Source organism: Microtus pennsylvanicus, chromosome 3 (genome assembly GCF_037038515.1).
Source record: "Microtus pennsylvanicus isolate mMicPen1 chromosome 3, mMicPen1.hap1, whole genome shotgun sequence".
NCBI classification, from domain to species: Eukaryota; Metazoa; Chordata; class Mammalia; order Rodentia; family Cricetidae; genus Microtus; species Microtus pennsylvanicus.
In genome coordinates, this window is record NC_134581.1 from 62226436 (window position 1) to 62251349 (window position 24914).

A 24914-nucleotide genomic window follows, 5' to 3' on the forward strand; every position below is an offset into this window, starting at 1 on the left:
AGGCATTGAAGGACTATCTGTCTTAATCTGAGTCTTTCAGAATTGATTTCTCACTTCCTTAGGGACTTTAAGGCAAAACTGGAGGTTTTTTGGATCATGCGTTTCTGTGTTTGTTTTAGTTACTTTTCTACAGGGGTGAAGAGACACCATGGCTGTTGGGGTCTGATGCCCCAACATAAACAACTTTTCCCTCTCTGGACCAGCGTGGAGGCGTGGGAAAAATTGAGACAGTTCACACAGCAATATCGGAAGGGAGTCTCAGGCTTCATCCATTCCTGAGGATTACCTGCATTCCATCAAAACCCACTTCCAGTGACACAGCTCCTTCAACAGATCCACACCTCCAAATCCTTCCCAAACAATTACACCAACTGGGGACCAAACATTCAAACATATGAGCAATGGGGCCATTCTCATTCGAATCATTGCAGTGCTAGCCCAGGAAACAGAGGTGAGGAGTGGGAGGATGCTTGTGAAGACAGAATGTATGGAGAAAACCCTCTATCCTGGATGCCTCTGCTTTAGGTTGGACACTGTAGGAAACATTCTCAACTTCAACCTCCTGGAAATACCAAAGCCACATCTTCTGAACTGAGAAACTCTTGGGTGCTAGAATGGTCACCCTAGGTGTCTCTGTCTGTGGCCAACAGAACGGTCCTTGAGACCATTTATACCTTGCTCAAGCTGTTTGCCTTTCCCGGGTGTCAGAGCCCCTTGAACTGAGAACCAGTGTTCATTATTTTCTTCCCTCTTGGACTGTGTTCTAGAGCAAGGCTGAGAAAAGCCTCCCCAGTATAAATTGTCCCTTCATCACCTCTCATGGCTGAGTTGGGAAGCTCATGGTCCAGCTAGCCTGGTGCACACAGCAGAAAAACAAAGATATCTTGTCTTAAGCAAGGTGGAAATCAAGGACCGTTCTGTTGGCCACAGACAGAGAGGAGGATAATCTCCACATGAGAGCTGTGGCATACAGGTTGGAACATGCACATGCATTTTTTGAAATACCAAATTTGTATTCAGAAACATAGAGAAGCTATGCCTGACCTCAGCACATAAATTCTGAGACGTAAAATAATTTTGACTCTTCCCTTAATAGGTGGGTGTCCTCAGATAAGTTACTATAAAATCTCATTGTGTCTAAGTCTTCTTATCTGTAAAAATGAGGATAACAGCATCCCCTTCACTGAATTTTGAAGATTAAATGAGATAAATCGTGAAGAACTTAAAATAGTAGCAGACACAAGGAGACTCACATGGATTCATGCATATTCCCTAAGCCCTCTCTGAGAGCTGCCGTCACTTGGTGCTAAGACTGGCAGCAGCACAAGGTTAGTGTCTCTTCATCCCTCAAGTCTCAGTTTTTCCATCTGTAAAATGGAAATATCTACCTGGCGGGGGCCCTGGGGGAAGATCTATAGAGCCCAGCATGGAAAGCTCTCTGCCTAGACTTGAGTCCTTAGAAGGCCCTCTACACTGCTGCTACTTCCTGTCTGTGATCCAAGCACAGGTGTAGTGATGTTGGCAAATTCCGGGCAGGATTATACACGCTTCTGCCTTCCTCTTGTAGCAGGCTGAAGCTAGATCTTTTAAGGACTTGGTCCAAGGGGGTGGGAATGGATAGGTGGCAAAGATGGAGCGTGGGGGCCAGCCAGGCTTACTCTTCCCTTTGGAACCTGGTCGGGCCTACAGCTGGCATAGGGCTGGGAGCATGGTTGGGGGTTTGGGGGCAGGGTTGGTCCGGTCTGTTGGTGTAAGAAAAAGAGGAAAACCTTCTCAGTGGAAATTGCCTTGCGGCTGGCTCAGGCGCCCACAGCACTGTATTTATAGAGAGCTCCCGGCAATTCTGGAATTCTTCACTGTCGAGTTAACCCTTTCCGAGCCGCGGTGCCAGCCTGGTGCGGAGGGGGAGAAATACAGGACTGAGATGGGACAGCTGGACTGCAACAGGGCTTGGAGCCAGCGGCTTGGAGGATGGGAGTGGTCAATGGTCAGTCACCTGTCCTCTCTCACCGAAAAAGAAACTTTGGCTCTTGGAAGTGTGAAGATCCGCGTGGGGGATGGGCAGTGAGTAGTCCAACAACCCCTTCTTGGAGCACCAGGTCTTCCCCGGTCAGGGTCGAGCTGGGGTCCGGGTTGGAGGCGGGCCCAGGCCCGGGGCCCTGCCCAGCAGGCGGGCTCTGGCCTCAACGTCGTAGGATCTCTTTCTCGGGGCCAATTCTGCCTCTGGGGCGCACCCGGGTGGCCTTTCCGGGCCGCAGCTTCCTCCTGCAATCCAGCCCCTCGCGCTCCCGCCCCCCTCCCTCGGCCCTAGTCTGGCCGGGCCTCGCGGCGGCGGCGACACCCATGGTAGCAGCGATTGGGCTGCGCCCCGCCGTGTCCCCGAGTCCCGGGAGTCGGCGCTGCGCGGTGAGTGCTTGCGTGGCGCGGGGCGGCGCGGGCTGGGGTTGCCTTTGTGTGCGGCCGCGCCTGCACCGCGCGCGCTGGGGGCGCCGGGTGCTTGGAGCTGGGATCCCGCGGCCCTTTCCCATAAGGCACCAGTTCCCTGATCCCAGGACACCGCTAGGGCTCTAGGGCCCCGAGGAGCTAAGAGCACCCCTGCCTGGCCGCTCCCTCCTTGGGGCTGAGACCCGCTGGGACTTGTGGGATCTGAAGACTCCCGGAGTCTGGGACTTGTGGGGCCCAGGACTGGGTGGGTGACTGTTCAGGCCCTGGGTGTGGAGTGGGCATGAAGGCAGGTAGGTCACTGGGTTGATGGTTCTGGAAGCTTAAGGAAGCTGCTAGCCAAGACTAGGAGGGAAGCATTCCCCCGACTTTGAGGAGGAAAACACCATGAATGCCAGCTCTGAGAAGGGAAGCTGAGCGGGAGGGGAGCACGAGGTTGGGTGGCCCCCTGTGCTTGGTTCTGAAGGGTGAAGGTGGCGATGACTGGCGGGCTTCTACATGCTGCAGAAAAGCACTCGGGAACAGGTTCAGGGAAGGCTCTCCCCAAAATTAAAGATTGAAGTGCAAATAGGGATGTCTTAGGTAAATGAGAAGGACGGAGGGGAGATCCGGAGGAAGGTGGAAAGAAGCTGAAGGTCCAGGATGGGACAAAGAGGACAGAGGATTGAATCCAGTTCCCCGAGGCCCTTCCTCACTAGGGCTGAGCCAACCAATTCCAGATTTGGGAACTTAAGGCAGTGAACTGGCAGAAAAGGTTCTTTTTTTTTTTTCTCCCCCTCAAACCAAACCTGCCTTAATGAGAAATGCATGATGGATGACTCAGACCTGAGAGCTTATCATCGAAGGGAACTATTAAGCAAATACTAAATCAGAAGTTTGTGTATGTGCATCTGGGGTTTTTGTGTATGTGTTGGGACTGCACTGACTTAATTGTGAAAACGATTTCTTTTCAGACTGCGGATAATCTTTAAATGAATATTGATTAAATTAAAATCCAAGTCCTTTTTAATTTTTTTTTAGATAGGGTCTCACTGTGTAGACCTGGCTGACCTTGACTCACAGAAGCCCACCTGCCTCCGCCTCCCAAGTGCTGGGATAAAGGCGCGCATTACCATGCCAGGCTCAAGTCCTTTTCCTTTAAGTGTGTGCAGTAGCTCTTCAGTTTGAGAAACTAATGGAGCCATTTGACCTGTATGAGAGTTATTTATTTAGCTGAGCCTCCTTTCTCATCCCCTCTGACTGCCCAGAAGTCCCCAGGGCTGCTGCTGAGCAACAGCATTCCTTGTAGTTTGGGGACCTGCAAATAGGGAATTTGAATTCGTGTACTTGAATTGAAACCTGGGCTGATTGAATGACAGGCAAGAGTGGAGGGCTGGGGAGCTAAGCGGTATGGAGTGGTGGCCTATATTTCCAACTTGCTTGGGAATGAGACTATTTTGCATGTGTGCATTTTCCTGGTAGCTGGAGTTCTGAAGCACTAGCTCTTGGCTAGTTGTGGCCCATGGATGTCTCCTGGTATTACAAATACATCACATTTAGCTGACACAGTGTGTCCTGATGTCACTGACATTTTCATCATGTGACTGGGGAAGTAGCTCAGTGTATAGAATGCTTGCCTAGCATGCACGAAGCCTGTGTTAGATCCCCAGCAACCAGCAACGCATAAACTGGTTGTTGTGGCTCATACCTGAAATCTCAGTGCTTGGGGGCAGAAGCAGGAGGCTCAGAAGTCATCCTAGGGTACATTGTTCAAAGCTCTTCTGGGATACGTGAGACTTGTGTCCGAAAGAAAGATTTCCATTACGTCATCGCTTTAGGTTAGTCCTGAGAACATCAGTTTTGCCACCAAGTGTCATGAGGCAAAGGGACAGAAAAGAGAGGGCATTTGTCCATGTATGGAGTAGCCCTGGTGATGAGTTCATTGGTCCCATGACTGGCCCCGGCATCCATGGTGGCTTCCTCCTGCGTGCAGAGTGTTGCATATGCACTCCAGACTTGTGCTGCCAAAGGGTGGACCCTGCGCCTTGAGAAGGAAGCAGCCTGGTTTCATGCCAGCCTCGGGTTTCAGGAGAGAGCTGGAATTCTTGTCCCAGTTTTCTTTTCCATCCCTGTCCCCCTTGTCCAGGCACCTCATAGGAACAGGGCACCTGAATGTCCAAGATGCTCAGCGGCCTGGCAGCTGGGTGCCTGGCAGCTAGGCTGGGTGCTTTAATGTTTACCTTCAGAACATTGTAGAAGTGGTGGCCTTTCAGAACAGCCCTCTGGGGGGCCGGCATCCTTACTCTGGAGAGACCACACCTTATGCTTTCTGTAGGAGTTACCCTCCTCCAAAGCTGACCTCTAGGTGGAAGCCTCGATTTTTTTGGCGGGATTTGGGTTGGACACCAAGATGAGAAATCCAGTTTGGGATGCAGTGTGACTGTGAGTTGGCCATTTCACATCCTCAGAGAGACTCCACATCCTCAGAGAGACTCCTAGAAACTAGAAAGTGGGTTTTTGTTTTTGCTTTTTTTTTTTTTTTTTTTTTTGGTTTTTCAAGACAGGGTTTCTCTCTGTAGCTTTGGAGCCTGTCCTGGAGCTAGCTCTTGTAGACCAGGCTGGCCTCGAGCTCATAGAGATCCACCTGTCCCTGCCTCCCGAGTGCTGGGATTAAAGGCGGGCGCCACCACCACCCAGATCCTAGAAAGTGTTAAGTGACTGACCTGTAGCCCGATGCTTCTGGGTTGAGCCATGGGCAGAAAACAACCCAAATCCTCTGAGATTATGACCACATGGGGACTATTGAGCTGTGAATCTGAGTCATAGGGTTGGAAAAGGAGGAAGAGGGTAGGGAGGATGATGTCACTGCCCAGGAGCTTATCCTCTGAGAGGGTGGGGACTTTTGATTGCTGTCCTTCTCCACACCCTGGGGCAGGAGTGTCAGGGAAATCTACCAGCAAAAGGAGGGCCTTGGTTGGGGAGAGGGACTCAGCATGGCCACACAATGGGAGAGGGCCACATATACAGCCCTTGCCACTACCTGTACGTCCATTCTTGCAGTGTTCAGGGCAGGAGCATTGGATTTTCAGGATTTAGGGGTGGGACTATGCAGAATGAACATCATGTGATTATCTTAACATCATTGAAGAGAAGAAGAAATGCAAGCCTAGCAAGTCACATACCCACAGACGTACAATGGGCAAATGGTGAGGGCAATCTGTTGTCTGCCTTCAGAACTGGCTCTTTCTGCCACTCCAGGGGCAGCTTCAAGTTTGACTCATTTTAGACCCCAGCAAATGTGCCAGGGGTCCTCTGGGGCGGAGAGAACTCATCTGGTGAGCCAGGGAGAGAACAGACCTGACCACAGAGACTTGTGGACCCTGATAGAATATTCTTATGCTGTCAGAGACCTAATCTTTGTCACACTGGTGCTCTCAACTGGAGAAGAGACCTGCCTGTGCCCTCCAGTTCTGACTAGTTCTTCCAGCTGGCAGCCCCCATTCTCCTCTCAGTGTCTCTGTGGTGTTGGGAAAGATACCCCCACACCCCTCGTAACTTTGGCATTAGCCCTCCCTGGGGAATACTGGAATATTTGCTTCTGAAGAGGCTCTGGTCTTGGGGTGACAGCAGTTTTTTTGTTTTGTTTTGTTTTTATTTTTTATTTTTATTTTTTTTGAGACAGGGTTTCCCTGTGAAAAAGCCCAGGCTGTCCTGGAACTCATTTTGTAGACCAGGTTGACCTTGAATTTACAGAGATCTGCCTGCTTCTGCTTCCCGAGTACTGAGATTAAAGGCATGCAGCACCACCACCCAGTTTGGGGCTGGAACTCTTGATGCTACAACTCAGTTTCTGGGAGAAGCACAGGGAAAGGAAAATAGAATGAGCCAGACCGAGAGGTGAAGTCGAACTGTATGTTGGCTCCTCTGGAATCTGGTGATGGTGGGGTCTCGGTGCAAAGAAGAGCACTCAGAAGGACTAACGGTCTCCAGTGCCTAGATGGATAGCCCTATAGAGGAGATCTTGGCTGGGAAGAGGTGCAGAAGCTCATGCCTGTGGCTGTAATAGCAGTAATGACAATAATTACCTCTGTGAAGCTGGGCAGAGGATGTGTACCTATGATCCCAGCACTTGGGAAATAGAGGCAGGAACATCAGGAGTTCAAGGCCAGCCTCAGCTATATAACAAATCTGAAGTCAGACCTGGATATAGGAAACTCTGACTCAAAAAGCAATAAGCAGACTGAAGAGATTGCTCAGAGGGAAGTGCTTGCCCCAGAAACCTGAGGACCTACCTGACTCTGCATTCCCACAAGCCACTAAAGCTGGCCTTGTTTGCTATTCCAGAGTTGCTGTGGTGAGATGGGGGGTGGAGACTGAATAACTCCCAGAAGCTAGCCTTGTCTCCAACAAGGTCAAAGGCGAGGACGGACACCCAAGGTTGTCCTCTAATCTCCACATGTGTGCCATGACACCAGTGTGTCTGCATCACGTGTGCACACACAGTACTCGCACACACACAATAAAATGTACCACTGATTTGGTATTTAAACACTTTAACTGGTCTTTCCCTGTTGTCTTTATTCCCATAGCAGCTTTGTGGGTTAGGAATTGTCAGTCCTATTTTATAGATGAGTCTCAATAGGTAGTCACTGTCATTGACATTTCGTTGTGATTGTAGCCGGGCTTCTGTGTCAGGATTTAAACCCAGGGCTACTCCTGAGCCTATGCTGTGCCCTGGGCAGTTAAAGCGGCCTGGGAATCCCCGCTAACAGGTGAGGAATGAAGACCTGAGGGCATTCATGAGCTAGTTCAACACTCATTAGTCACCCTTGCTGGCAGCAGCCTCCCTTCTGGGCTCACATTCTCATGTGAACCTGGCCATGGGCCCCAGGCCACATCTATTTCCAAAGGTCTTCCACCTCAGGACTGGCAGAGCCTGTTACACTGCTGAGACCTGCCCTGGTAGAGGCAATGGGGCATGCTCAGAGAGAGGGAGTTTTCTGCTAGCCAGAGCCTCTTTCAGGGCAGAAACAGAAAGGATCTGGAGGCAGAAAAGCATTGAATGGACTACAAGTGGACCCTTACTGGAGTCTGGCCTGACTTCTGTCTGGGCTGGCATTGCCAGACATGTTTAGATGGACACCTGGCAGGGCTCCACAGATGTTGCGTGAATTCAGGTGTATGTTTCATGGCTTGCCAGCATCTGGCCTAGGATCTGCCCTCTGATTTGGGCTCCTATGTTCCTATCTCTTCTTTCCTCCCCATTCTGGCCGGTCCAGAATGACTTTCACATTTTTTTCTAAGCTCTGAGCCTCTGGTGGTGTGTATTTGTGCACATATGTGCCCCCTTGTGAGTGTCCAGGTCAGCTTCCCACCTCTGCAGGTGGCATCATACTGCTTTAAGTGACTGCTGGGTCCTAGAAGATGCTCATCACTCGAGGGGCTCTCCCTGAGCAGAAGAGTGAGAACTGTGGGCCAGCGCTGTGGCGCATGCCTCGCCATGAATACACTGTCTACCAAGGCCTGTGGTTTGCCTTCTCTGGGTTTGGAGCCTTGATGTCTGTGTGGTCGCGATCATGTGGTTGGGGAGGCCAGTCACCCCGTCCTGGGTTCTGTCTCCTCTTTCTGTGTGCTTCCTGCAGGCCCAGGGGGAAATGGGTTGAGGATGCTGGAAAGACCTTAGGCCGTTTTGTAGGCAGTTCTGATGGCTGGCCGCAGTCTCGACTCACACACTCATTTTGAGAGGAAGTCGGGTTGTTCTGTTGGGTGGAATCACAGTGCTGGGGCATTGTATCCAGTGGGTAGCCATGGACACAAAAGGCCTGAAATGACTCACTGTCAGGAAAACAAAGCCATCTTGGAAGCATCTCCCCAGGGAATTCTAGAGACCCTTCTTCCCTTGCCCAGGTCCCTCGCCCACTTACAGAGCATCTGGTGTTTCTTAGGTCAGCTTACATCGTCTTACTCAGCCATGCCCTGTGAGGACAGAGGATGTTACTCCCATTTTATGAATGAGCACACTGAGGACTAGCCTCTATCCCTAAAGTCACATGGGAATGGCAGAGTATGGATTTGAACCTCCAACTCCAAAGCCACACTAAGGCTCCCTTCCACCAGACCTTCAGTGATGTCTCCAGTCCAGCATGCAATTGTAATCTCAGCAGGGATCAGTGACCCGGACCCTTCTTAGGGAATAAGAATGAGAGCCTAGCAAGTAAGCAGTAGAGCCAGGACTTAAAGCTTTGTACATCTTTGATATTGCTGTTTTCTCTTTTCCATTTGCTTATGGCAGAAGAATTACACAGTCATTGTAAAAACAAACAAAAATAGAATGTGATCAAGTAGAAAACCAAAGTGGATTTGACCCTCATTCCCACATTCGGGGGGTGGGTTCACCATCAAGCTTCTAAATCCCTTCTTCATTTGTAAGCATCTGTCTGTCCTTCTGTCTGTCCATCTAAGCACAGGTGTGTTTGTCCATTCATCCATCATTGAGCAGAGAGCACTGAGCTCCCTATGGGCCAAGCCTTTGCTGGGATTACGGATGCAAAATTAAAGGAAGCACACATGGTTGCCACTCAGGGAGGTTCTGGGGTGCTGATCAGGCACGGTCGAGCAGCAGACTTTGTTCTGGCTTTGCTGTCAAGGGCACCTTCAGGGTAAAGAGGTATTAGCCATGTCATCTCAGAAGAAGGGACTGCAGCGATAAAAACAATCTCTTATGTGATAGGAAAGAGGGTCGTGTACTGTAGACACTGGAAGCAGCCCAGGAAGTGAACGTGGGGAGGTGGGCAGAGCTGGGTCAGTTAAGGCTCCCTTGGAGCTGAACCATTATCTCCAATGGATGAGCAAGCCTGGGTTCTCCGCGGAAGGGGGTGGATTGGTGCATGTTTTATGAGTCCGTGTCTATGTATATGAGTGTGTTCATCTAAGTGCAAGTGTGTGTATAGGCACACGCGTGTGTGTAAGTGGAAGCCAGCAGTCAACCTTGGTGTCTTCCTCCGTTGTTACCTACCTTGCTTTCCGAGACAGGGTCTCTTACTTCACCTGGAGCTCACCAATTTGGTCAGCCTGACTGGCCAGGGGGCCCTTTCCCAGCTCTGGGATTGTAGGTTCGCCACCACATCCTGCTTGCATGGAGGTGTCAAGCTGAGATGCGTATGCTTGTGTGAGGATCACTTTATCCACTGAGCCATCTCCACAGCCCCTGGATCAGTTCCTTCAGATTGGTGATAGATAATAACTTGATTGCTAGCAGCCTAAACCATATTCTTCCTAGCAACTTCAGTAAGAAAATCTTTACTGAGGGTTCCTGCAGAAAAGCTGAGGAAAGACTCTGATTGGTTATGGCTTGGCTCACTTCCCTTCCCTGAAATAGGGGTGGGGCAAGGGTTCTTCCCTGAGTCAGATCAGGTCACAAGCCCAGGCTTGAGGTTGGGGCCACATCCTTCCAGTATCATACAGGCTGGATTCCCTACAAGGGGGTTGATCCCTGGTATCAGAAGAAGCCATTGAGAATAAAAGAGGAACTCATTAAGGGCTGTGGAGAAAATAAGCATCCGCCCTTCAGAGGTGTGTGTGCGTGTGTGTGCGTGCGTGTGTGTGTGTGTGTGTGTGTGTGTGTTACTCCATTGCCAAAGAGGGAAAGCACAGATGCCCAGGAGGAATTGAACAAGTCAGGTGAGGAAGAGTGGTCCGTTTGAAATGTATCTGGCGTGTGTGTGTGTGTGTGCGTGTGCGTGTGTGTGTGCGTGTGTGTGTGTTACTCCGTTGCCAAAGAAGGAAAGCACAGATGCCCAGAAGGAACTGAGCAAGTCAGGTGAAAAGGGGGTGGTCTGTTTGAGTTGTATCTGGCGTGTGTGTGTGTGTGTGTGTGTGTTACTCCGTTGCCAAAGAAGGGAAGCACAGATACCCAGGAGGATCTGAGCAAGTCAGGTGAAAAAGGGGTGGTCTGTTGTTTGAATTGTATCTGGCCCCTGGGATTGGCTGTAGCCATGCTGAACGAACTTAAAATCACTATCTCCAAGAAGCTGTCAGGGATATTTCAAGACAGTCTGGGGTAGAACATGGGGAGAGGGGGCGGAGGTGTGGGCCACAGCATCCCAGCTCCCCACTGTACAGAAGCAACCTGGAATCCTTAAGTGACCTCTGCCTCATCTTCCCACAGCCTCTTCCAGAGCGCCGTCTTCCCAGAATATGCCGTGACGTTCACTCCTTCACTCCTCCATCACCTTCTCTGCCACCTCCTTTCCCAGATAGGAATGTCCCCTTCTCTTGCGCAATCCTTCCTAGGCCTCCCTGAAAGCCGTCAAGGAATTGCTAATCCAGCATGCCAATATCACCTGTATACACCTGTACCAAAGAACTGGTCATATTATCCATTTTCCCCCAAACCTTTGCCCTATATTTTTTTTATGAAAATGTGGTATTTTAGGGTCAGAGGAGATGATGCTTGCCTTACAAACATGATGACCTGAGTTTTGATCCCCAAAACCCAAGTAAAAGCCAGGTGCAGGGGTACCCCTACAGCCCCAGCACCGGGGGAGGTGAAGACAGGTTTGCTGATTCCAGAGGCTTACTGACCAGCCAACTTAGTCAGCTGTGGAAGTTGGGAAGAGGGGTTGGGTGGACCCAGTGAACTAACAGAGCAACACAGAGAACCTGAAAGTTCCAGTCCTCTCCAGCTTCATCAGAAGCGGTGGCCTGGCATGGGCAGGTGGCCCTGAGTTCAAGGACTTATAGTTTTGAGCCGCACATTTGATAATCTATTGTTTTGGCAAATTGTGTGGCACAGCTGCCCAGTGGTGACCTTGTCAAGGAAAACAAATACTTGCAGGGCCATGAAAAAGGGCACGTGCTTGTTCTGTGTGGTCGTAGGGACTTCTTGAGAACCGACATAGGCTGTCTTGGGAGACAGATTTTGGCTCAGAGTAAGGAAGCATTTTCCACCAATAAGAGCTGCCTCAAAGCAAGCAGATTGCCTCTGGTTGGGGGCAGCTGGTTCCTGTCTCCAGAGAGAACATACAAGCTGGCAAGGGTGGCCAGGGAAAGGTCCCCTGTTCTGGTACCTAACCATCACTTCTGCAGTTGCTCCAGAGTCTCTTCTCATTCTATTGGTCTCCCTCAGGGATCCCAGCTTTGGTTTCTGTGTTCACCAGTGTGTGAATGACTTCCCCTGCTTCTCACTGTGCTGTGGATGAACCTAGTTTAATTTCAATCTGATTTTCTTCTTCCCCTGAAACATGCTTCTCCATCTCCTCTACATCCTAGTCTGCGGGCCCGCATTCACCCACTTGTCCCAAGCGTTACTCTTCTCTCCTTCTGTACAATCCCTGGGTCACTTCCATCCTTGAAATATCTCTTAACTGGTTTCTGACATCGTCGGCGATTGTTGAGACTGTAGCTCAAATTTTGAGACAGCGACTTTGGACGGTTTCTTTTGTGGCTCTGAGCACTAGCAATTTTCCTCGGGTGGAGAGAGAAAGAAGAGACAAACAGAGGACTCCTTAAATTAGTTCATTCAGATGCCGTAAGAAAGACCAAAATAACAGTGACTTATGCTAGAACAGATGCTTATTTCTCACCCATGTGACCATCTGGCTATTTCCAGGGCTGAAGCCATAGCCCCGTGGACCCTCTGCCCTCCTGCTTTGTAGTGCAGGGTGTTGCCCTGGCAGTGTGCGCCTACAGGCTTGCCACTTCTCTATTCCATGCATTGGAAGGGGGAGGAGAAAAAGAGGGTGCCCTCCATCTTTAAGGACACGACCCAGAAACTGTACATATTAGTTCCTCTGAGATCTGATTAGCCAGAAAAGGGTCATGTTGCCACACCCAGCTGAAAAGGAGTCTGGGATCTGTAGTCTTTAGCTGAGTGGTCCTATGCCTGACTAAATGCTACAGAAGGGGAGAACAGATTTAAGGAAATAATTGGTGGCTTCTATGGTAACATGGCTGCATGAATTTCAGTGTGAGTTGCATGATAGTTAGTACACCATAAGGATTAAAATATTGAAGAAGGTCCATCAGGTTTGGCAAAGTTTCTTTTATAAACATTGAACTCAGAGAGAGGAACCTGGGCCAACAAGATGGCTCAGCGTGGTAAGGCGCTTATTTCAAAACCTGAGGATCCAAGTTCAGTCCCCAGCACCCCCACGGTGAAGGAAGAGAACTGACCCCCACAAGTTGTCCCCTCACCTCCGGACACATGTTCTGGCATGCACTTCTTTCTGCACGCCATAAATGGGTATAAGCAATTACAGAATTTTAAAAAGGATTTAGCTATTTTATGTGTATGAATGTTTTGTCTACATGTATATGTGTGCACCATATGTGTGCCTGGTACCAGAGGAGGTCACATCTGGAACTGGATGGTTGTGGCCTGCCATGTGGGTGCTGGGAATCAGGGTCCTCTGCAAGAGCAGCCAGTGCTTTCACCACTGAGCCTTCTCCAGCCCTGTACTTTTTGTTCATGTTGTTGTTAAAGAAAGGTGAGTGTAGTCATTGTTTTTCTATTGTGATAAAAACACCATGACCAAAGCAGCCTATAAAAGGAAGGGCATAAGAGCCGGGTATGGTGGTGCGCGCCTTTGATCCCAGCACTTGGGAAGCGGAGGCAGAGGCAGACTGAAGGTGTGGTAGGAGCAGGAACAGCTGAGAGCTTACATCTTGAGCTACAAGCAGGCTGCAGAGAGCACATTGGGGATGGTGCCAGTCTTTTGAAACCTCAAGCCTGCCCCTAGTGAAACACCTCCCCCAACAGGGCCACACCTCTTTGTGTGTGTCTCTGTGTGTCTTTGTGTGTGTGTGTGCATGCATTGGTGTTTTGCCTGCATGTATGTCTGTGTGAGGGTGTCGGAGTTCCAGAACAGTTGTGAGCTGCCATTTGGGTGCTGGAAATTGGACCCTGATCCTCTGGAAGAGCAGTCAGTGCTCTTAACCACTGAGTCATCTCTCCAGCTCTCCTGGGCTACACCTCTTAATCCTTCCCAAACAACTACCAACGGTTCAACTATGTGATCTGTGGGGGACATCTTCATGCAAACCACCACAGTGGGAGACCTTATTAAGACTGCAGTGAAGTGGTAGAGCTACGAACCCCAAACCCTGGGCTCACTTTCTGCCATTGTGTATGTGTGTGCAGGCTTGTGTGCCTGTGTGGTTGCTATCTGCGGAAGCCAAAGACAGCCTTGGCTGTTGTTCCTTAGTTGTCATCCACCTTGGTTTTTGTTTGTTTGTTTTTTTTTTTGAGACAGGCTCTCACTGGCCCACAACTCACCACATAGGCTGGGTTGGTTCGCCAGTGAGCCTAGGAATCTTCCTGTCTTCATCTCCTCAGCCCTGGGATTACAAGCAGCTATCACCATGCTTGCTACTCCCGCTGGGTTCTGAAGATCAAACTCAGTTCCTCCCGCTTTCGAGGCCTTGGTCTTCATTTGCTTTCATATCAAGGAGGTCTGCTTGAAAGGCAGCAGACGGGGCTGAGTCTCACCTTTCCCAGCCTTACCTGGAGAGCTGCTCCAGACCCTCAGGATGCACGTGGACACTGTGATGGCTCTCAGGTGCCACTGAGCAGCCCTCGTGGTATCTTAAAGTGGGCTCTACTGAAAGGCATACCCACCTGCTGTCCCAGGGTCTGCTACTTGAGAGCATACACACAGATGAGCCACCTTTGTCCTTCAGTTGCATAGGATAGAAACTTAGCTGGAACTGGATGAAGATTGGTCCATCTAGGTCTGCAGCTTGTTTCAGACATATCTGGATCTAGGAACTTAGCTGATATTTTTAGAGTTCTGCGACTCTGCCTTCTGTCCTCTCTATGGGAGGTTAGTGGGGTGTGGAGTGGACTATAGGGTGGGACTAAAGAGGTGGTTCTGTAGTTGAGAGCATGTATTGCTCTTGCAGGTAACCTTGACTTCGGTTCCCAGAACTCACGTGGTGGCGCACAGCTCTCTGTAAGCCACATTTCAGGGGAGCTGATACCCTCTTCTAGACTTTGTGGGTACCTGCACCCACACATGTGTAAACAAACATGCAGCTACACATACAAACAAATCAGGCTGGAGAGATGGTTCTGTGGTTAAGGGTTGCTGCTCTTGCAGAGGACCTGAGTTCAGTTTCAGGGGATCCAGCACTCTTTTAGTAATAATAATAATAAAAAAAATCTTTTAAAAAGAGACTGGAGTGATGCCAGTGGATATGGTGGGAGAAGAATCCCTATCGAGTACCCGTGGGTCCAAGGTATCTTGGCCCAGAGCTCATAAGCAGTCAGGTTTGCTGTTCTGAATGTACGGGGTAATGAGTCTTGGGTGATGTCTTGAGAGTATCCTTGGGTCCTGATTCTGCTGGGTTTCAATAAGCTTGCAGTAGCTTCAAGGTGAGGGTGGCTGGTCTTTACAGTGTCTCCGGGAGGCCAGGGCACTCTGTAGTCTTTCTGGCAGGGGCTCAATGGAGTTTCTAGGCTGAAATTACAGTGGTGGACTTCCTGGGTTCAGAATGAAGAAAAGGAACGAAAGGGAGTAAGCTTGGCGTCCACTCTGGAAGCCTCTCATGGACCCTCTGGAGTGAGGGACAGCTGTGCTCTGGGGACACATGATTAGTCTGATCAGGAGGGAACTCCTGGCTCCCCACTTATTCAGCAGACATTCACAAGTGATCCTTAGGGTAAACCCCAGTAACAGAAAGTAGCTTGAAGCATGGGAAGACATCCCAAGAAGAGCCTTGAGTATCAGGTAGAGGAATGTAGGACTTTTCTTGTGCGTACTGTGGGGGATTTGTCAGCGGGGAGGACATGAGCCTGATTCCTGTTTTAGGACTGAGGCGAAGGCACCTGAGAGAATGAGTTAGGTGGGGATGATATGTGGGGCTTACGGGGTCAGTGACGAGGGCCGAGGTGGCCCTCGACGACAGGCACAAGCAGCAGTGAGAAGGACTGAAAGACATGGGGCCCGAGAAGCACCGACCAACTCAGGGTTTGTTTTTGTTTTAAGACAGGGTCTCTTATTGTCCAGGCTGGCCTAGCACTCACTATGTAGCTAAGGATGGCCCTGAACTCCCGATCTTCCTGCCCCCACCTCAGAGTGCCAAGATTACAGGCATGTACCATCACACCTGGCTTGGGAGAGGCTGGAGGTTGAAGCCAGAGCTTCAGAAGCCCTCAACCGACTGAGCCACGTCCAAGCTCCCAGGCTTTGCTTCCATCTAGGGGGTAAAAGAGGACAGAAGACAACTGGCAACTCTGTGGGCTTTAGCTTCCTATGGCACATAGCCAGTAGTCCAGGCAGCTGCCTGCTAGGTTTTCCTGCAGGCTGACTGTGGCCCATTTATCAGGCAGGAAGTGGTGTCCCCAAGGATGCCGCTATGAATCGGAGCTGCTCGGCGCTGCTGACTCAGCACCCAGACAGGGAGGCTTTGAAGCCACCAGACTTTGGACCGGAAGCACCTGGAAAGGAAGTGGCTGCCCAGGGCTTCTCCGCAATGGGCTGTCGACAGCCAGGGAAGCGGGTGGCTAGCCAGGATGCTGGGTTTGGCTGAGGGACTCCCTCTGTGCAGCTTCCTGGCATCGGGAGTGGGGGAAGGGGTGCACAATAGGCTAGAACAGGATGGAAGGGCTGTCCCCAGGTACCCGAGGCTAGACAAGATGCTTGGCTGTAGATAGGATTTGCTCCATGAAGGATTGGGCTCCTTTCAGCTCTGCTCAGTGACAGATGATTTGACATTAAGAAACTCATGTGTTTGGGTTTATGTATGTATTTATTTGTTTCTCTTGCAAAAAAAAATGTGACCAAGGATGCAATCTGCCACTAGGAATGGCCGGAGGGGGGGTGTATGAAATGTTCATATTCTTGCTAATCATCGTTAGGTGGGACAGATGGACGTGGGTCGCATGGCTTGAGCAGGCAACAGTGAGGGACATAAGAAGTGGTGCATGCAGCCTGCTTGAGTCAGGCACCTGAGGGAAGCCGGGGTACATGCTGAACCCAGGGAAGTCTGGGACCCCTCTGACCCAGGCCTGGATCTATTGCAACAGATCCAGCTCTGGCTCAGGTCCGACTGACACAGCTCTGCCACCCCCTTCATTTCTGCTGGGTCTTGGTTGCTTGGTACATGTATTAAATTGGCAGATGTCCCTCCCAAACTCCACATCCACACATCCAGCTGCTCCTAGAACTCTGCCCTGGGCTTTCTGCACACATGCTCCTATCCTAACACACCCTAGACCAAATGTTCCACACTTCCTGTCCCGGGGATGAGGGCTCCGAACCAACTGTGCTGACTGCTCTCTTCCTCATTTCTCACACTCTTAAATGCAGTTATTTCTATCCACGCCTGCTTTGCCCCTTGGTTGGCTTCTCTCATTTATTCTGCAGATGCTATCAAATTAGCCCTCACAATGCTGTTTATCTATCCCAGAACCTTCAGTGGCTCCTGGCTATCTTTAGGGTAGAGTGTACTTTTCAGATTAAACCCCAAGTTTCTCTAAAACCTTCTCTTTTACTCTCCCACCAGCCAAAGTGACCTGGGCACAGCCCGGACCCCAAGCTTCATCAACCTTGTCTTGCTGGCTACCTGACTTCTTCCCTCTTGGATTTGGATGGTTCTAAGGAATTAGGAAGGTGTTGGGGAGGAACTTTGGAGACAAAGGCCTCTCTTCCTCTTCCACAGGCAGGAGCAGCCATCCGCCACGGAGAGCCCAGCTGTCAGCTGCCTGACAGGAAGATGCTGCGTGGATGGGGCGGCCCCAGTGTGGGTGTGTGTATGCGCACAGCCCTGGGAGTGCTGTACTTCTGCCTCACAGGTGAGGGGAAAGATCGTTGTCATGATGGTGTGTGACCATGCCTACTCCTTCCTGGGCTACTGCCAGGCTGGCTCTGTCGTGAAGAATCTCACTGATTTCCGTCTCTGGGATTCACAGGCAACCTTCTTCACCTTAGTCTGTACTTTTCCATCTGGGAAGTGGGACTTGAGCACTGTGTACTATGATAATTCAGGTTCCTGAACGCACTGTGTAAATTCTCTTCAGGACCCTTGTGCCTAGGGCTTCCTCTGCCCAGAACTTTCTACCCTCAGACAGAGGCGTGATTCCGCTCTGTATTCTGTTGTAAGCCTTTGCTCAGATGGCAGATCCTCAGCATGCTTCCTTGGCTGCTTTGCATAAAAGCATAGCCCTCTCTCCCTCCCTGTCCCTGTGCTTCATCACCTTCTTCCTAGCTTTTGCCTCCACTTGACGTATGGTTCCTTTGTTTATTTCTTGTTGTCCTCCTGTTCAGAAGGTAGGGTCTGTCCTCAGGGAGGGGATGGATGCTTGCTATATAGTCAGTGCTCAGTCTCCATGATGAAGGTAGGTACTTCCCGGATAGTACCTGGCTGTGTAAATGCCCTACTTGTATAGTCCGTCAACCCATAGAGAAAACAAAGCCGAGTGTCTGGTGCCATCTAGTGGTCACAGGAGGCAATACCCATCTCTGCCACTAAGGGTTGACTTCTTTTTTGATTTGTTTTTATTTGTTTGTTTGAAACAGAGTCTCACTATGTATCCCTGGCTGTCTATCCCGAAACTCACTATGTAGACAGGCTGATCTCAAACTCACAGAAATCTACTTGCCTCTGCCTCCTGAGTGCTGAGATTAAAGGCGTGCACCACCACCACACCCAGCCTGATTCTCACTTCTTGATAGAAAGAAAGGGTTTTGGGTGATTTAATTTCCATGTCCCAGATGTCCTCTGCAAGGGACACCTTGGTGTCTAGTTGGCAAGGATGGGAACTGGCCTAAGATTTCATGGGATTACTGAAAAATAGCCAGGCCCAGCTTCAACCTCTAGACATCATGTACTGAGAAAGTGTGGAATGCCTAATAAAACACTAACCACAGAACGAATACAATTTTCTAAGCCCTCTGTGGGTGCTACATTCAGTTAGCTTCCTTTGAAGGCTGTGCTTCACATATTTTGAGTGTGCCTGCTTCCTGTGGGCAGAGTTCTCACCTAATCCCTCCGTCCATTCCCCAGACCCTTCCTGACTTCTCAGAGCTGCGGAAGCAGAGATGACGGGCAAACAGAGGTTCCTGGCAGGGAAGCTGCCGGGAAGCCCACGGGACAGAGGGCACAGGTGACCACAGCGGCACCTGCCCCAGGGCCCTTTTCTCTGGGAACTCAGGGTTTCCTGCAGGATGATTTACATTCTGTTACATAGTTACTTTTCTATAGCTGTGACAAAAGCCTCCATGGCCAAGGCAGCTTTAAAAAGAAGGATTCCATCTGGGGGCTTGCTTACAGTGTAGGGGGTGGGGAGTCCATGGTCATCAAGGCGGGGAATGTGGCAGCAGGAAGGCAGGCAGGCACTGGGCAGCAGCTGAGAGCTTACATCTAATCCACAAGCACACAGCAGAGTGAGGGATGGCATGGGCTTTAGAGACCTCTCTGACAAGTGATACCTCCTCTGACAAGGCCACACCTCCTAACCCTTCCCAGACTGTTCCACCAGCTGGGAATGGAGCATTTAAACATACAAGCTTGTGGGAGCCATTCTCATCCAAACCACCACACATTCCTTCTCCCGTCATCAATCAGCAAATATTGATAGTTCTGACTGCATCTCAGATCTGGCTGGTTCTATGGCCACTCTTCAGTTTTTGGTTTTTTTTTTTTTTCTTTTGACAAGGTTTCACTATGGAGCTCTGACTGGCCTAGAACTTGCTATATAGTCCAGGCAGGCTTGAATTTACAGAGATCTCTTGCCTCTGCCTCATGGTGCTGGGAGTAAAGGAGTCATCCTTGTAGCTGACTCCTGTGCTAACCACCTCACGTGCCCTTTCTTCTACTGGATCACTACCACAGTTTTATTTTATTTTTTTGTTTTTCGAGACAGAGTTTCTCTGAGTAACAGTTCTGGCTCTCTTGGAACTCACTTTGTAGACCGGGCTGGCCTCGAACGCACAGAGATCCACTTGTCTCTGCCTTCCGAGTGCTGGGATTAAAGGCGTGCGCCATCATTGGCTGGTTTTACTATCACTTCTTTTTTTAAACATTTTTATTTATTTATTATGTATACAGTGTTCTGTCTGCACATGTGCCTGCAGGACTGAAGAGAGCACCAGATATCATTACAGATGGTTGTGAGCCACCATGTGGTTGCTGGGAATTGAATTTAGGACCTCTGGAAGAGCAGCTCTTAACCGCTGAGCCATCTCTCCAGCCCTCACTATCGCTTCTTATGAGGACCTCTGAGGTGGCCCCTGACCACTCCCCTCTTACCCTTCTACATACAATATAGTCTCCCTGTGTAGAGGAGCCAGGGCAAGCTTCGGGCTTTGCTGCCCACATAACATTTAAAAACTACTGTTCTCCTTAATGCTGTTCCCTCGAAGGCAGAAACCCCAGGCTTCTTCCAGTCTCTCAAAAGCCTGTCTGCCCCCCTCAGAGGGCTTTCCCGATGGGTTGCCTTCCCTTAGGCTCTCACTGACCCCTACCTCGGGGCCTTTCTGTCTGCTGACTCCCCTTCCTGGCGCCCACTTATATAGGCTCTGTGTTTCACAGAGCGCATGCTTTGCACTTCATTTAAAGACAGGGGTGTTCTTTCTTGTATGTCTGTTTAGGAAGTGAAGCAAAGGAAAAGCACCCATGAATTTCTCTCACCCAAAGAAAATCACTGAGGACGTTAGGTGTTCACTTTTTATAGGCACCCCTGCCTTGTTATCCAAATAGTATGTAATTGTGGGAAATGCAAATGACCCGGCAGGTGGAGAGGACCTGGCGCCAAGTCCCTTTTGTTCTCTTTTTCTCTTTTATAGTACTTCCTCTTTTTGTTTTTCTTCTCTCTCCCCCCCCCTCCTCTCTCTTCTTTCTCTCATTTTTTGGGACATAGTGGATCTAAAACTGGGCAAGAGTTCTAACACTGAGGTACGGCCACAGCCCCACTTCTCCAACCCTCCCCCACCCCATAGTCTAATGGAAGCTGATAATTATCTTTGTTCATCACAAACTGCCTCTCTCTTCTATTAGGATGTAAACAGGCTCTAGGGTGTGACCTGGTCTCGGTCCTTGTCGCATTCCTAATTCCTGTTGATGGAATAGCTGCTGACGGTGAGGAGCATAGATGTGGAACTTTCTTTTTGTTTTAAATATTTATTTATTATATATACACAATATTCTGTCTGCGTGTATGTCAGCAGGCCAGAAGAGGTCACCATACTTCATTCCTGATGATTGTGAGCCACCATGTGGTTGCTGGGAATTGATCTCATGACCTTTGGAAAAGCAGGCAATGTTCTTAACTGCTGAGCCATCTCTCCAGCCCGATGTGTAACTTTCTTTGAGCCACAGACCTAAAAGGAAGGTTGTGCAAAGCCTAGAGATAGCTGGGGAAGGAGAGAGACCCTGAAAATCCCACTCTAACTGCCCTCTGACTCACCCCCAGGAGCTGTGGAGGTCCAGGTCTCTGAAGACCCTGTGGTGGCCCTGGTGGACTCTGATGCCACCCTCCGCTGCTCCTTTTCCCTGGAGCCTGGCTTCAGTCTGTCACAGCTCAACCTCATCTGGCAGCTGACAGACACCAAACAGCTGGTACACAGCTTCACTGAGGGCCAGGACCGAGGCAGTGCCTATGCCAACCGCACAGCACTCTTCCCTGACTTGTTGGTACAGGGCAACGCATCCTTGCGGCTGCAGCGAGTCCGAGTCACCGATGAAGGCAGCTACACGTGCTTCGTGAGCATTCGGGACTTTGACAGCGCTGCTGTTAGTCTGCAGGTGGCAGGTGAGTGTGGCGAGGGGGTCGCCTTCCACGTCCACGCTCCGTTCTTCTGCACGCGGCCTCTCATACACTGCTCCCCACAGATCTCATTCGTGTCCTAACAGCCTCTCTCCCACTGTATCTCCTGCACTGATGATGCTGCTAACCCCTGCCCTCTGCTGCCCTCCTGCCTTCGGCTCAAAGTCCAGCATGACTCTGGAGCCCCACAACGACCTGGGGACGAGGTGACAATCCTGTGTGCCTTGAGGCCACAGTGTTCTGACAGGGATCACCTTGATTGATCATGTGACCACCTTTTGGCTGGCCAAGGACTGTGGCTTATTTGACTTGCACAGCATTCTTAGGCTGGTGCAGGGTGCTAATGGCACCTACAGATGCCTGGTACGCAACCTGGTGGTGCAGTAACATGTGCACAGGTCAGTCACCATGACAACCCCTAGAAGCCCCATGGATTTTTATTTTTTGGTTTCAAGTGGCACCTTAAAGAGAGGTTATAGTTCCGTCGATTGCATTTGAAGTTAAAGGAAGTTAGTTCCCTATCCTCAGTCTCCCAGACGATGGAGATAGCTGAGAGTGATAGGAGAAAATGGGCAGGACACAAGTAGTGTGGAGTCACTGAGCAAAGGCCTTCTTGACCACCCCACCCCCCAGCTCCAAGGCTATAGAAATTTCTGGAAAGGATGGAGATGCATCTAGGTCAGCAGAAAGCCACGGGACAGGAGAGCCACAGAACTTCTGATGGGGAAGGGGTTTGCTCTTGCTGGAGCGCTTGACAATGTCATTGCCCAAGTCTGGACCCCAGGGATGGCTCTTGTCAGACGAGGCCAGCCTGCTGTGGAGGTCAGATCTGAAACGATCTGCCTAGAGAATGGGAAGGAACAAGGCCTGGATTTTGGGATGGTCAAAGAGGCTGCGGAACAGCTGGAGAGGCCTTGTCCTTTCTTACTGCTTTGTCTCCATGATTCTGGAGGTCCAGGTTCTGAAGATCCGTGGTGGCCCTGCTGGACAGTGACACCACCCTAGACCATTCCTCCCCCAGCCTGGCTCCAGCCTGGCACAGTTTAACCTCATCGGGTAACTGACGGGCACTAACTAGCTGGTGTGCCGCTTCCCCACGGGCTGGGACCAGGGCTGGGACTATCCCAGGGTCCAGCACTCTCCCCTGACCTGCTGGCTTAGGGCCATGTGTTCTTGAGGATACCGCGCACACGTATGTAGCCGATGAGGGCAGCTTTGTGAACATCCGGGACTTTGTCAGTGCTGCTGCTAGCCTGCAGGTGGCAGTTCAGTACCAGGAGGGAGCATTGTCCGTCCCTTACCCAGTCTGCATGCAGCCCACCCGCTTGTCCCCTGCTGACCCCACCATCGGACCCCAGGCTGTCCTAGCTAACAGCCCATGTGTCCTTGCTCCACTGTATCTCTTGACCTGACCGTTATTGATCTCTCCCCTCTGCCACCCTCCAGCCCCCTACTCGAAGCCCAGCATGACCCTGGAGCCCAATAAGATCCTGCGTCCGGGGAACATGGTGACCATCACGTGCTCCAGCTACCAGGGCTATCCCGAGGCTGAGGTGTTCTGGAAGGATGGGCAGGGACTGCCCTTGACTGACAATGTGACCACATCCCAGATGGCCAATGAGCGGGGCTTGTTTGATGTCCACAGCGTGCTGAGAGTGGTGCTGGGTGCTAATGGTACCTATAGCTGCCTGGTACGCAACCCCGTGTTGCAGCAAGATGCTCACGGCTCAGTCACCATCACAGGTAAGGGGAGAAGGTTAGCCAGGGAAGGACTAAGGGAGCAGCTACCTCCTCTCTAGGCCCTAACCTGAATATCAGTATAAAAACACTCATTAGGGTGTCGATTTCAAACATTCCCAGAGCTTCCCCAGTGAGACGTCTTTAAGGTCCTTGTTTCCTTGAACTGATGGAAATCATTTCTAGCGTTTGCTCTCCTGAACATGCTTCCCACAGCTCTTACGCCTCTTACTACATGGACCGCAAAGTACCTGCCTGGAATCTAGAGGGTGGGTAGAATTTTGGAGCAGCCGCAAGGCTTGCTTAGAGACAAGAGTGTTTGTCTTGCTTCCAGCGCACACTTCTTTGGTGTGTGAAGGAATTGCAACTGTGAAGCCCTGGGAGACTGTGGGGCCTCCCAGGTGGAGCCTACTCACCTGGGTCAAGGGCAGCCCTCCCTGTGTAGATTGGGCCCTTAGATAGCCAGAGTTGTCTCTACTGCCCCCATGTGGTCAATGCCAGATTGAACCTCTAATATTGGAGAAGTCACTTCATCTCTGGTTTCCAGGTCAGCTCTAGCCCAGGTTGGCACCTCCAGTGCTTTAGGCTGTAAAGAGGACTTAGGCTCATCTTCTTACCAAGGTAGGCAGTCACCGTCTGTATTTGTCCCTGACATGTCCCAGTTCAGTGCTTTGGTAGGTCTGTGTGCTAGGTCTAGCTCCCTAGGTCCTACCTCAGGGGCGTGCGAGCTTTCCCAGGGACCACCTACATCTCTGAGATCAGGAGAGCAGGTTGTCCATCACTGGTCCTTGTCTTTTCATCCCACAATTTCTGCCCGACACCCCCAGCCCACCCAGCTCTTTACTTCCAATGGTTGCTGGTGTCTGGGTAAACCTTAGGCTTGTCTGTAGGGAGCCAGTCTATGCGTCATCTAAGGGAGTCACTTCCTGTGTTCCTTCATGTCCTAAGTACCACATTGACCTTGTAGAGAACACCATAGGAAAAAAAATATTTCACCGGGGCTGGAGAGATGGCTCGGTGATTAAGAACACTGACTGCTCTATTGTGAAGACAAGAATTCACATCCTAGCACCCAGATCAGGTGGCTCTCAAATGCCTAGAGCTCTGAGCGGTCACATGCCATTTTCTGGCCTCTGTGGGTACCCTCACACACACGTGGGAACACACACACACACACACACACACACACACACACTAAATCACTTTGTTCACAAGAGAGACCAAGAACTGTGGCGTGAGACAGGGAGGACAGAGGACTCATGGCATCTTGCACCAGGTGGGCTGGACTCTGTGCACTGACCCTGTGAAGCAAGGACTTGCATGTGGAAAGAGCATTCGCCCCACCTCAGAGAACATTCTTTACACCTTTGTAGTTAGCACGGAAAGAATTTCATCTGGGCTTGTGTTGCCAAGCACAATTCAGATGAGACCCAGTGAAAAGGGACTCCTCCCAAGACCAGAGACTAGCACAGTGGCTCCATACATTTTGGGGGGCCAGACACCACTTAGAAAATTGGACAAGTGATAGAGGCCATGATTTGCCCATAGCTTGGAGGGTCCCCACCCTCTCCAAACTCTATTCGAGGACCACTTTGCATCCCGCTTCCCACATTCTGCAGCAAGAGACAAGCCGGGATCTGAATCCAGCATTGGCCTCTTAGCCCAGTTTCCCTTCCTCCCCGCGGCTGGCCTCCTGTTTTCATTAGAACAGATCTGGCTTGCCTTGGAGCCCTTGGCCTGCATTTTGCTTCGGGCAGCTCTGCCTTGTACAGCATTCTGGGATTTCGAAGCTCAGTCCTCTAGCTGCTCTCCCTCCACCTGATGGGGGTGAGTGACATTGAATGCTGTGCCAGGCCTCTCTGGAGAGGGCTTTCTGGAGCGAGAACTGGAGATATAGGTCTGAGCCCCAGCTGACAGTGTCCTTCGCTAGAGGCACGAAGGAAGTCTGGCAGTGTTTCAGGCAGTTTAGGGGCGAGCACGGGGAGATTTT

General features: G+C 50.7%; 1 protein-coding gene across 3 annotated transcripts in view; it reads left to right on the top strand.

The window, feature by feature from the left end:
- Nucleotides 1–1883: 1883 nt before the first annotated feature.
- Cd276 (CD276 molecule) overlaps nt 1884–24914 on the top strand; it is a 31521-nt gene continuing 8490 nt past the window's right edge. Inside the window, exons 1-4 of one of the 3 annotated variants that reach the window (XM_075965719.1) lie at nt 1884–2064; nt 17083–17215; nt 20834–21172; nt 22634–22930. In XM_075965719.1, coding sequence (XP_075821834.1) covers nt 1972–2064; nt 17083–17215; nt 20834–21172; nt 22634–22930 — 862 coding nt within the window. In that variant the 5' untranslated portion in view covers nt 1884–1971. The other 2 variants (XM_075965722.1, XM_075965721.1) reach the window with 2 other exon arrangements.